At 29.5% G+C, this 14227-nt stretch overlaps 1 protein-coding gene across 1 annotated transcript; it reads left to right on the top strand.

The window, feature by feature from the left end:
- The first annotated feature begins 1599 nt into the window (after nt 1-1599).
- On the top strand, nt 1600-4219 carry LOC114187014 (expansin-A8-like). Its single transcript, XM_028075115.2, has 3 exons — nt 1600-1837; nt 2651-2963; nt 3621-4219. The coding sequence occupies exons 1-3, from the start codon at nt 1684-1686 to the stop codon at nt 3922-3924; spliced, it is 771 nt and encodes a 256-aa protein (XP_027930916.1). The 5' UTR covers nt 1600-1683; the 3' UTR covers nt 3925-4219.
- The last annotated feature ends 10008 nt before the right edge of the window (nt 4220-14227 follow it).

Genomic DNA, 14227 nt, shown 5'->3' with positions numbered 1-14227 from the left:
GGGACTGATATTAAAAATACCATGTTATCTTGGTTTGGTTTGAATCAATTTAGCATTGGTAATGTGATCAAAGCACCCACAAAAGTCAGCAGAACATATCCACAATGTCTGTCTCATCCCATGTGTCAAATTATACATTTGATTCATCATCACTTTAATAAGAACCCTCTAAGAAAATAACAAAAACATTTGAGAACGAATAACAAGAATGAAGATCCTTAAATATTCTTCATCTCCTGATTCCTATGTTAATTTAGTTTTCTTTCATTAAGAAATCACTGATACCAGATACGATGGTTGCACACTTGTGAAACAAGATCAAGAATACATGGTCACAATATAATGATAAAATTCAAAAAGAGTCTAAATTCAATTTTCTTCATCTGAAAGCATATATTAATGTTAATTTTGTTAATTATTAAACTTTTGTCCCCATGAAGGGAGAAAAGGAAACAGCAACATTAACTTTCAGAACATACTGTGGTTGCTAGTGTCATTTATCACTTTTAACTACCCTTCTTCTTTTTCCTCTTAATGTCATTGATTCCTATTTAGTAAATTCTTGTAACATATTTACACATGTATATGACAACTTTTTTCAAGAAATAGTTGTAAGACTCCACATAATGGTTTTGTCCACACATGTTTTTGTGTGTCAAACACCAGATCAATTAGTGAGTGTAATATATGCAGCACCTAATTTGGACATGATCTTCCACCAAATAGAAGCTCCTTCTTCAATGTAATTAAAAAACTCTCAGAGGGAAGGGTCAAGTAGTTAACTTGCATTTGTGTGAGTGAAAGCACACCAGTTACCATGCACAGTTTGTCCAACTGTAAGCAAGGCTGTTTCTATTAAAGTATCAACCAACTCTTTATCATATTCAAGAACTGAAAATACTAAAAACATCAATAAAATAAAATGACCAAGCCCTTGAAGTCCTTCTTATGTGGCACATTCTGAAGCACAGAGAAGATACTATACTATTGGAAAAGGGGAGCTGCACCATACAAATGTCCTAAGTAGCTTCTTCTTTTGATTTTGCCCAGTTATACAGATACTTCTCCATGTGCTAAGATACTGTTCATCATTTCTTAAGACCCTACACATCTCAATTCAAAGTGAAAGTATTGTATCATTGGGACTCTTCACACCATGCAAGAGCTAATCATACCTCAGCTCTTATCCATTTATCCATTACATAAAAGGCACAAAAAAATTTCTCAGCAGCAACATCCTCTGTCAAATACATAATTTGTTATCAGTTAAAATTTATTAAAGCTGCAATTTTGTTCTGTATTTAATAAATTTGAACAACTAATAAAAATGTTAGAAATACTATACTATTGGCCACAGAAAAATATTAATATTGGTCTATAAAGTTGGGAAGAAAAGATAGTTGGAGTTGCATGTGCAGGGGTGTGGCCCACAATATTAGCGGTTGGGAACCCCAACCAGAACCAGCGCATGTGCACTTCATTTGTCACTTGTTCAGTGGCTTTCGGGAAAAATAACACTTTTGTGGAAGTTAGTAATAAGAGAAAAGAGAAAAGAAAAAAGTAAAAAAGATGTTACTTATAAATAGAGGCCCCCCTTGAAGCACTTGACCTCACAGCATTGCAAAAGAAAGTGCACATTCCTCTGTTTTGCTCCCCTGTTTAAGCCTTTATCATAAGCTCACAATGGCACACAAGCAACTTTTTTCCATGGCTCTTCTCACTCTCATTGCTCTTCTCTTTGTTGACATCAATATCCAAGGTGTCACTGCTGACTATGGTGGTTGGCAGGGTGGTCATGCCACTTTCTATGGTGGGGGTGATGCTTCTGGCACAATGGGTGAGTTTAGCCTTTCATTTCCTTACTTTTTCTTGTCCTTTATGGATTAGTTTTGAGAGTGCAAACACTTCTTCATATTTCTATTTATCTCTATTCTCTTTTTGTGACATCATTGTACCATATGTTATGTCTACAATTTTCACTTTTTATTATCTGCTAGTATGGATGTTCATGCATATTTGCTGTTTTGATGTCAAATGCTAAAGAGAATGGAATGGAATGAAATGAAAGAAAGGAAATCAAGTAGAAGATGAAATGAAGTTCTGATATTGCTATGATAAAATAAAAAATAAACAAAAAAGTGGTTTGTCTTACACTTTTAAATCAAGAAAAAGAATATTGCATGAAAATATTGCCTCAAATTCTATTCCATGCATCTTACTACAGAAAAAGCCAAAAACACTGTCATTTTATTACATGAACCTGAATATTGGCTAGAAGTGTAGTTTTAGCAGGAGAGAGAATGGAGGAATAGTGAAACTGTACAACACGTATTTTGAGCAAAGCCGGTTTTTTACTCAAGCTACTTTTGTTTAGCACTTTTTTCATATGCCATGTTATGTTACCATTTACTCTTGCCGACATTAGCAATAGCCACAACACATTCATGACTAATACTATAATGTGCAAGTGTTTATAGCATCATGTTTCAAAACATGAAAATATTGTCTCTTGTCAAAGATATCAGTTATGTGAAATTCATTGCAACACTACTCTTTTTAACATGGTCAAGAAACTCCTTTGAATTACTATTATTACTATTATATTGAAAGTTGAGATGATGGGGTTTATACTTTTGTTTTATACATGTAGGTGGAGCATGTGGGTATGGAAATCTGTATAGCCAGGGTTATGGAACAGACACTGTGGCTCTAAGCACGGCTTTGTTCAACAATGGCTTAAGCTGTGGATCTTGCTACGAAATGAGATGTGATGATGACCCAAGATGGTGCAAACCTGGCTCTATAATCGTCACTGCTACTAACTTCTGCCCCCCAAATCCATCTTTGCCAAACAACAATGGTGGTTGGTGCAACCCACCTTTGCAACACTTTGATATGGCTGAACCTGCCTTCCTTCAAATTGCAGAATATAGAGCTGGAATTGTCCCAGTGGCCTTCAGAAGGTAATTGAACCCATAAATTTTACAATGCTTTCAAGCTTAAAGGTCACATTTAATTCCTTAACAACTATACCACCTAATTTATCAAGTTATTAAATGTTGAAAATGAATTACTCTCTCATTAAAAGGTCATATAAAGGTACAACACTTATTCTCATTTCAGTAAATGGCCCTCATTCATGAACATGTGAAAATTGGTGTAGCTTTTACCAAACCTCAACTTCTAGCGTTCATGTCAAACTGATCTCAAATTGAAAAGACTTGAATAACATAATTAATTACCTTTATCTATACTAATCATATTTCTTAAGCTTATAAAGTGAGTAAAGACAAAACAAGTAATCTCAAAGAGAAATGTTATTGTAGAGAAAGGTTAACCCATTCGTACAAAGACACAAAATTCCTTAACAAACGTCTCACGTCTCTCTTTCAGAGACTGGCACTTGATAGCCTAGTGGTGAATTCAGTACTTCTCCTTTGTAGGAGCATATTCCTCCACGAGATTCAAACTCTGAGATATTGGGTTAACAAAGTTCCTTAACAAGAAACTCAAACACATTCATGATTTGTTTATTTACATGCAGTTAATTTTCTTATCTGTGACTGATATGTTTAACTAGTACTAAACTAAACAATGGTGCACTTTGGTGATGATGGCAGGGTTCCTTGTGTGAAGAAGGGAGGAATAAGGTTCACTATCAATGGTCACTCTTACTTCAACCTAGTTTTGATCACCAATGTGGGTGGTGCTGGGGATGTGCATTCAGTGTCCATCAAAGGGTCAAAAACTGGGTGGCAAGCCATGTCAAGAAATTGGGGCCAAAACTGGCAAAGCAACTCCTACCTCAATGGACAAGCCCTTTCTTTTCAAGTCACAACCAGTGATGGCAGAACTGTGGCAAGCTACAATGTGGCACCAGGCAATTGGCAATTTGGCCAAACCTTCCAAGGAGGCCAATTCTAGAGACCTTATTGCAATGAAGGTAGAAAACAGTACAAAAAAAAAAGTTTGTATACCTACTATTGTTCTCCTCACTGGAAGAACCATAAAATGTCATAATAGGGTATTGATCAATTCTTGTAACTGATTCTGAAAGGCCAGTGTTTTATTTTATTGGTCTAGAAAGTAGCTGAGGTGTTTATATGGCACCCGCTGGTCACTTCACATATAACATACATATATGGAGAGAGTTATGTATTATCTTGTGTGTTGTGCTGCTTTTCTTCAATCAAAGTTAATAATTATATTCATCAGAGAACTTTTATTTGCATGAAATATTTGTTTCACATAATGATGAGTTGTTAGATGATTAAATCAGTTTAGTTAGTATTACACTGTTGTTTATTGTTAGATTCAAGACTCACTCATTACTCTTGTTTAAGTATCATATGACAGAACAATGCCTTTATTTTATTGAAAAATGTATCGGTAACTAACACCTTTTATAACATTATTTTCTCTGTACTTCTCGCTTATCAGATATCGATTCAAATTCATGTGTTTCGTTAGTTTGAAAATGAAGTCCACCCACATTAAAGTGTCAGAAAAAAAGTGTTATTAACTTATTAGCATTCAATGTAATTTGTAGAAAACAAAAATTTGAAATTTGGTGTTCATGATTTGATGAATGATATTTTGTATGAGAAAATTGAGTTTTCATGCAACAGGTGAAACTTTATGACGTGTACATTTCAAGCCAAACAACTCTTTCAGTGATCAATTTGGCTTATTTCTTATCTGTGTTAATCAATTAATATGCAGAACATATACCTCAGCAACAGTTTCACATTTACTTATTTTCAGATGACAGCTTGAACTTTTGGAATTTGCATGAAAAATTGAAATCAGAGATGAGTAATATCCTAAACAAATATGAGGAATGTTGAAGCAGAAGTTGGTTTTAAGATGTTAAACCTTCAACAGAAGAGTGTTTGGTCAAATGATATCTCGAAGAAAAGGAAGGAAAGAAACATTATTTTCAAGAAATATCTTGCTATTGTGAAGTCTACATTGTTGATTGAAATTATAGGCAGAAGCCAAGGACCTGCTCCTTGTGTTAAGGTTGTTTGTCTGTGATTTCATGGTTTGTAGTGTGCAGACACTATCCTCATTTATGGAGGAAACTATGTGGGAAAGCTACTTATGGTGTTTGGATAGATTATTTTAATGAAGCAATTTATTTTTTTAAAGAATTTAAATTTTTTTATGATGAAATGTTTTGTTTGGATAGAAAAATTAAAAATCATTTAAAATACAAGCATTTTGTTTTAAATATTTCAATTAGTTAAATTAGTAGAAATTCAAATACCCTCAAAATAAGTGGGATTTGAAATTCTTCTCAGTCAACCTCACACTTTAGACTTTCAGATAGAGTTGTCAATTTAGCTCAGTACATAGGCGAACTCGACGAACGGGACCGACGACTCAACGAGCCAGACAGACCGGGTGAACTCGACAACCTAGATGGACCGAACTAGCCGATGACACAAATGGGTCGGGTGGTGAAGAATGTTCTAAAGAGAATCAATAAATATTTAGTTCAAAGTGATATAAAGTTATTTAAATATATATATATATATATATATATATATATATATATATAATCCTTTATATATTTTACAAATCTAATAAATTTAACTTTTGTTTTTTATGTATATGATTATAAGTATATAAAAAATTTTACTGCAATGGATAGAGAATTTAGGAATCAAATAATTAATAAACTATTTTGGTTTATCTATATAATTTTTCATCTTTGGTGACGTTGGCTCAATTTCATATTCTTATTTATTTTTAACATTGTCATATCTTAAATATTTATTTAAATTTAAATAGGTTAGCATTTTCAGATTAAAGGAGCAGTTCCAGTAAAATGCAATTAAGTATTTGTTTGTATAAAATAGATTTAAAAGACGTTTTGTTTCAAATTTTTCGATTTGGTGGGTACATAATATTTTTATTGAAATTTTGAAATCAAATTTCAAATTTTTTTATTAAAATATTTCTTCAAAACCATTGTATATATTTTCAATTTCAATTTTGCTTGTTTCATTAAAAATAATAAAGAATGTTGGCAGTTGTATAATACAATTAATTCGTTTAATAATAATTAATAAAAAAAATTAATTAATTAATTATTTTCTTGGTATGTATAATCTTATCCGAAATGTTTGGTAGACTATCATATAAGAAAAAACACAGATAGAAGGAGAAATTATTAACAAACTGAATATTTTGTATCAATAATATGAGCTTCAATAAACTATTTTCTAAGAAATTGGACTTCCATTGAGTAATTTAGAAAATTTTGTTGATCGAATTCCTTCGTGATTAGAGATGGAAAAAATGGATTCATTCATGATTAATGGAAAAAAATTGCAACTAAATATAATATTTAACAAAATCGACACGTGATTCCGAATACAACTATATCTGTTTTCCCTTTACCTTTTTTTAATACCTAAAAAACAAGATATACCAAATTAAAGAATACAAGTTTTTGTTGCAAAACATACCAAAGTTGGGTCTCTTTACACCAAACGTTTTGTTGTTCCACTTTGATGTTTATAAAACATTTTACTTTCCAAAAGGATGCCTTTATTTTGCAATAAAATGCATATTTGGTCTCATGTATATCGGTAAGATAAACTATTTAAGAGGAAAGATGCCTTATTCTGGTTTTGAATAAAAAATTTTAAAAATGTCAAGAAATTAAAATTTATGGTTTTTGAATTATTTATAATTATTTTTTTAAACGGGTTGTTTGATGAATTAATTGAAATATCTTGTATTTCAATTTTTTTTGTTTTGATGAATTAAATTAATTTTTCTTTCAAGGCAAAATTCTATTTTAAAAATATTGGCTCGACCTTTGGATTGGTTGATTCGACTTGACCTTTGATTTGAGTTGGTTTGTCTCAATCTTCGACTAAACCAACTCGTTTAGACCCTTGGTCATGGTTGACTCCACTTATCTTTTGTCTCGAGGTTGAATTGGCTTGACTTTCAAAATTGAAGGTTGAGCTAATTTAGTTCGAGTTAAGAGGTCGAGTCAAGACGATTAAGGCGAAAGGTCGAGCCAAGCTAGTTTTGGTAAAAAGTCGAGACTAGTCGGCCCTAACAAAGGTCGATACTAGTCGACCCTAGATAGAGATTGAGACTAATCAAAGGTCAAGAAAAGTCAATCATGATCGAAGGTCGAGACAAGTTGACTTTGGCTGAAGATCAAGATGAGTTGACCATCAAGATAAGTCAGATTAAGAGGAAGGTTGAAAAGAGTCGGTGCGGACTAAAGGTCAAGCCGAGTAGGCCTGGGTTAAAGGTTGAGCCTCAAGCTTAGCAAAGTCAACTCGGACAGAAGGTCTAGCCAAGTTGACCCATCCAAAGGTTAATATGAATCAATCCTAATCGAAGTTCAAAACGAGTTAGTTATGATCGAAGGTCGAGATGAGTTGGCCCTGACCAAAGCTCGAGACGAGTTAGTCAGGGTCAAAGGTTGAGATTAGTCAATTCTAGTTGAAGTTTAGAACAACTAGATGTTAAGCCGATTTGACCCAGACTAGTTGTTAAGATGACTCAACTCGAGCTAAAAATCGGTATGAGTCAGCTTGTTGGACCTGTGAACTTTTTTCATCTTGTCCAATAAAAAAATTTACAACTTATAAAATTTCAATTTTTTTTTTTGTAATGAATATGAAATTCTATTATTTTAGTTATCTTTGTATGATTATTTTTTATATGTTCAATTCTTTAGTAAAGTCATTATACTATAATTTCCACTTTTTCTTCATGCACTTTTATAATTATTAATTGCACTCCCACATAGTAGAAGTGAAAGGAGTAAAATATTTTCTTCTGCTACACCGCGTCACCATTATTATAATTATCGTTATCACTGCATTATTATTGTCATAGCATAGCACTCTTTTGGAGAAATAAGGAGAGAGAGTAAAACGCTAACTTTAGTTACAAACTTATTCTTAAAATCTAGTTGTAGAAAGTATATATGTTTTGAAATAACTTGTTCCAGAAATTTTGTTTAAGAAATCTCGTTCTGTAAATTTTGTTTCATAATCTGTTTCATATATTTTGAAAATTTTGTTCTAATAAGTTTGGTTCTAAATGTTAATTTTGAAAAGCATTTCATATGATTAAAAAATTCTGTGTTAGAAATTAAGTTTAGGAAATCCTATTATTAAAATCATGTTTTGAAAATTTCAGAAATATTTTTCATAAATATTTTCATAACAAGTAATTAGAAAGTCACGTCGACGAAGAAAAAGTTAAGTATGTTTTTAGTTCTTCAATTTTGACACGAAATTGAAATTCGTCATAATCTGAAACTTTAATACATTTTAGTCCATAAACTTTAAAAATAATGAATATAGTTCCTTTTAACATAATCATATTAATTTATTTTACGTGTAAAACGTATTTTTCTAACAGATATTGAAGTGAGAATGTGTCAAACAGTGTAAACAACTTTAAATACTGATATGAAAAAAATATCATTTTAAAAGCTATGGGTGCTGTTAGAACCTATGGAGGATTAGGAAGAAAACGTCTCAGTTGTCTATTGCATAGATTGGGCCAGAGGCCTAGCCCACATCCAAGAAATATTAATTCTTCATATTGGATCAAAAAATCAAATTTTTAATCTGAAAAAAAAATTAGATTGTGCAGTTAAAAAACATTGCCAATTTACACAATTTGGAAACTGTTTTTTTATGAAAAAATATTTTCGAATTGTGCAAGTTATATTTTATACAAAAAAATATTTTTGAATTATAAAAAAAAAGAAAAAAATTGAAAATACATGTCAATTTTAATTATAAAGTGAGAATCTTTACATTTAAAAGGTGCAGAAAAAAAAAATATGGAAGTGTGAAATTTCCGTACACATGTCCTTCGTCGTCATTTCAAACATAATTATAATGCAATAGTAGAGGCCTAATTTCAATAATATTTCATATTATTTCTTAAGATAGAGTCTTTATTGAATTAAAAAATTTATTAATTTATGATTTATTAATAATTGATTAAAATGTAATTTTTGTTTGCATAAGTACGATTACATTTAAATTTATTCTTATTTTCTTATGTACGCCATTTTAAACTATTATTTTTATTCGTTGTTAGTATTTAGGGATTATAAAAATATATTAGATTAGTTGGATTCATTAAAAAAATAGAGATATATAGATTAATGATTTCACCTACCAATTCATTTTTTATTTATTGAGCCTTATTGTGTCAACATATCACTGCAGATTTTTGTATTTTTAGACAATAGAATGGCTAAAGTGGATTTGTTCATGAATTAATATTATGTGTGTATGTATTGATAACTTATTAAAGTATTTAATTTATTAAAAACTATTATTACCTTTTGTTTGTGCACTAAAAATTGTAATTTTATCATCAAGTATCATTTGTTTATTGAAATTGTTAAGATGAGATAGTCTAACTCAATAAGATAAGTATTTAATGCAACTATTTTTTAGTGAAATTATTTTCTAAGAATTAATGATCATTAAATAATTCATTTTGCTTGTTTTGACAAGTGCCATAAACCCATCAACACTTGCAACAAGAATGGTGGTTGGAAAATGTTTAAAAGTCTGTTTGAATAGAAGATTCAAAAAAATTGGTACATTGACATTTAAGAAAATACAAGCACCCATTGATTAATTCAGGGTTGTTCAATTAAAAATAGTCCAAGTCTTATGATCAAGCATTTGTTGTCAAAATTTCATTAAGTATAATTAATTTGGATTAGTATTAATCGATCATTTATACAATATTTAGTTACTTTTTTATTGCTATGTTTTGTTTTAAGGTTATAAAATATTACGAGAAAGGATGTCGAGTCGGGTAGGATACAGATAGTAGATCTCCTACCCTACCCGTTAGATAAATATCCTTTTTGTACTCGTATTTATATCCGTGCGGGTATCCGTTATGTGGGTATCCGCACATTTTTTTAATATTCACGGATATTTACGAGTACTTGCAGGTATTTATAAAAGAAAATTTTAATATTTAATAACAAATTTTAACCATAAATTCAAATAAAAATAAAATGTATAACATTTCGACATTTTAAACAAAGTGAAAATAACTCATTTAAGTGGTGTTGAATGACAATTTACAAATAAATGAAGATTTTTGAAAATCAATTGATAAAAAGTAACACATTTAATTCAAAATCAATGTGTTAATGTTTTAATAATTTTTTTTTTAATTTAAATGAGAGTATAGCGAATACGGGTATCCACGGGTATGAATACTATGATATCCGTACCCACCCTGTTAATAAGCGGGTATAAAAAAATACTCGTACCTATTACCCGTGGGTATCCATTTTCTACCTATTGCGGATTTTATCCGCAGATACCTACATGTACGTAATTTCTTTTATGAGACAAATCTTATGTCTAAATACATGAGTAGTGAGTTTGGTCATTCAACAAAATGTTCTTGTTAAGAGTTCCTACCAGATTTTGAGAGATTTATGATAGTATTTCTATAAAGTAAATGAAAGGTTTTACATCAAAATTATTATTATTATTATTATTATTATTATTATGTGTACCATATTTACTTTATTGATTGACATTTATAATAACATATGTCAAAATAGGTTGGAACCTGCGAGTCAACCCGACCATGGATTCGGGTCAGGTTGGGTTAAAATTTTTTTACAAATTTTAGTAAAGGTTAATTTTTGACCCGTCCACTAAGAACTCGGCTCACTCGGATTGAATTCATGGTGAGTCGGATTGGCTTGCCAAAAGGTTACACAAGTATTATTTTTAGTGTATTGGGCTTTGTACTTAGGTCGGGTTAGGTTGATTTTTTAGATAATACATTGGTAATTTGTATTTTTGTGATTTTTGTTTGTATTTGAAGTTTAACATCCTTTTGGATTGCATTTGGATTCTATTGAAGTTTATTTAGATTTTAATTATAATTATAATTTAGTTCTTTTGAAACCAAAGAAAAAAAATTGTATTATTTTTAATTAAATGAGTCAGTGAGTCAACTCGTTTAACCGATCAACCTGTGGTGGGCCAAGCTTTTGTTTGCTAATAAGTAAGTCGGGTTGGATTAGCTCACTAAGTGACCAACCCGTGGTGGGTCACGCCGATCCAAACCAAATTACTTATTTTGACAGCTTTAGATATATTAATTTAATTTATATTAATTGAAATTCATCCTTATCGTGGAGTTCATATAAAATTCATCTATATATTTTGGTAATACGTTTTCCAGAATCAAAGTAAAGAAAATGTTTTAAATTACATATGTTAGTCATGTATTTTGACCATTTACCTTTTAATCCCGTCAACATGACAATTAGACGTCACCTAAAATTTAATATCATTGGTTCTAGATAACGTACTTCATTCATAAATAAAGTATGAAATGAATTTTATATGAACTTTAAGCGATTGAAAAATTCCAATTTCACGCAATAACTAAAAACGTACTTAATCATAGAATAATTTACTCACTACGATAGTAAAAACTTTTATTTTTTTTAAAGACAAAATCTACTTTATATTTTTAACCTTAAATATTATTGGACATTCATCAAAAACAATTTTAACTCCAAACATCTAGCAACAATTTACAATAATAATATTTTACACAAGACATACCTAAACCACTTATATATAAACATTCATATTCCTGAGTGAACTCCCCCAAAAGCAACCTGTTGAAAATTGTAACTAAGTTTATTCAAAACCATTAATAATTTACTATGATAGCCATTTTCCCCATCATCTTTGAGAATGTTCAAAAAAAATCCCACCACCCCACTGCACTAATACTATATTTTAAAGGATAATTCCAAATGTTCATTTTTATTTATTTATTTCTAAAACTTTGTTTGGTCTTCTAAAATCATAAATATGTTATTATTTATTAACTAGTATTTAACCGATTATCCGCTTAAATATAAAAGACCTAACAAAATTTATAAATGATTGTTTAACATATTTGTTACTGTGGAGAATATAAGAAATACTAAAACTTTTAGAAAATGGAAATTTATATTTGTCTTTATATGAAAATCAAAAAAAAAAAAAATTGTGTTAGATTTCTTGTTTACTGAAATAGATCGGTATGATGGACTATCTCTGAAGTTACTTATATTAAAGATTTCGTACGACTTTCAACATAAAATCTTAAAAATTAATATTTATAAGTTTTATCTTTATATGTTATTCAACTTTTCATGAGTGTAAACTTATATTTGCATTTTTAATAATTTGATTACAGGTATCACCATTTTGTGAATTTTATAATTAAAGTTTGTTTCCTGCATATTTTTTCATGTTTTTCAAATTTCACGTATTTCACCAATATATTTAGTGTGATAGTATTCACGTATTCTTATAAAATAGAATCATTTTATCACAAGTACTTTTAAACAACCCCGTTTTATTACCAAAATAATGAAAATATATAAAAATCAAAGAACATGTGCAAAAATATTTAAGTGTGTAAATAATGTGTAGAAATGAAAAACTTATAAATAAATCCGCGAAGAAAAAGTTGGTGATAAATTAAAAAATTGGTAAAATGTGTAATTAAATTTAACCAATACTTAAATAAATAACAAAATGTTTATTTTACTTTAAAACATTGATAGAAAGAAATAAAAACTCATAAATTCTTCACACACACAAAAAAAAAAAATGCTCTTGTTGAAGCATTTGCAGCTTAATTAATTTCTTTATTTTAAAGATCATGCATCCCCAACAAAATTTTAGAGCATTTTACACACAAAAAGAAACCCGAGAGAATTGTAAAAATCCTTTTGAAACAATTATCTTTTCATGACGAAATCATTGAACCCTTTATATATTTATATATAAATCAAATACTTGTGAAAGTAGAAGAGTGTTGTTTATAGGTATAAATAATGAAATGAATTTTGTTTACGACATGTGTGTCTGAAAAGTCAGAATAGATATTTGAAAACGATAGAGTAGTATTTCATTTGACCAACGATTAAATAATCCCTTGTGAAAGCATATCTAGATATTCAGGCTATATAGACTCTTATTAAGATAATAGTTGAAAACTATTTTTGTCTACTAAACTATTCCATTAATCATTATCATCTTTTTCTTTGTCTTTCACTTAGAAAACAACTGGCCGGCTCTTACACGTCTTAGATTGTGGTTTCCTTTATGCTATAAAAAATACTACAACTCCACCATCCAATAGATCCTCAAAATATATAATTTGGACGCCGTCGAAAATTTATGTATCAGTATAAATTTTATATTAAATAAAAAAAATTAAATACAGTATCGAAATGAAGATTTATAAATTTATCGTCTTACATGTTTAGAGGTGTATTGAAAAATTGATTTCGATCGAATTGATTTCATGGACGGAGAAGCTTATATTTGTAGCTTCTCTTTAAAGTGAATTTTTTAATTTTAAATTAATTTTAAATCAAATATACATAGATTTTGTGTTGAAAATTCATTATCACGTTGATATGATGCTAAACCAAACACATTAAGTGTTGAGAATAGTCCAAGTGTGAGTTAAAGTCTTATATTAGAGAATAGACAAAATTAAACATTATATAAAAATAAAGATCCATAACACTATTGTCTTAAAGTTCTGAAGTTACAATGGTGTTATATATCTTATATGTATAAGACTAATATCTTTTATATATATATATATATATATATATATATATATATATATATATATATATATATAGAATCATAATCTCTCGATCACTATAACTATATATGAGAAAAAAATAAATATAAACCCATCGTTAAGGTATTAAGGTTCTTAGTTAAGATCGATGTTAATTTCTTATATTTAAATTGAATTTATATCTCATTTTGTATTTTTTGGGTGATTTGTTTTAAAAAATTCCACAAATACACATCTTTTAGATATTTGCATGACAATATAATACATTATTGATTTTTCTCTCTTTTGATTATTGATTTATTACTTTTCCTTAGATGAAAATCTGTGTCTAGTTGAAATGGGCACCAAATATGACCTATACATCTGAAACCAAAATTTCCAAAGACAAGGTAAATAAAGGTAGAAGATGAGGATAAGCATAGAAAAATATCAAAGATTATCCACACCAAAACAAGACAAAACGAAAAGCAGAATCACGAAACAAGACAACCCAAAGTCAACCTCGTCATCCTTCAAATTCCAAAACACATGACACAATCACCAAGCCTCAAACGTTGCCACCTCATCT

Source organism: Vigna unguiculata, chromosome 6 (assembly GCF_037176805.1).
Source record: "Vigna unguiculata cultivar grain cowpea cultivar isolate G323 ecotype 2 chromosome 6, ASM3717680v1, whole genome shotgun sequence".
Lineage (NCBI taxonomy): Eukaryota > Viridiplantae > Streptophyta > Magnoliopsida > Fabales > Fabaceae > Vigna > Vigna unguiculata.
The sequence above is the reverse complement of the archived record's forward strand: the minus strand, read 5'-3'. Positions and strand labels throughout refer to the sequence as shown.

Excerpts from the sequence above, each read along its gene's own strand:
- LOC114187014 (XM_028075115.2), top strand. The coding sequence starts at position 1,684 with ATGGCACACAAGCAACTTTTTTCCATGGCTCTTCTCACTCTCATTGCT. Across the intron at positions 1,838-2,650 it reads TGATGCTTCTGGCACAATGG|GTGGAGCATGTGGGTATGGA; the intron begins GTGAGTTTAGCC and ends TTATACATGTAG. Across the intron at positions 2,964-3,620 it reads GTCCCAGTGGCCTTCAGAAG|GGTTCCTTGTGTGAAGAAGG; the intron begins GTAATTGAACCC and ends TGATGATGGCAG.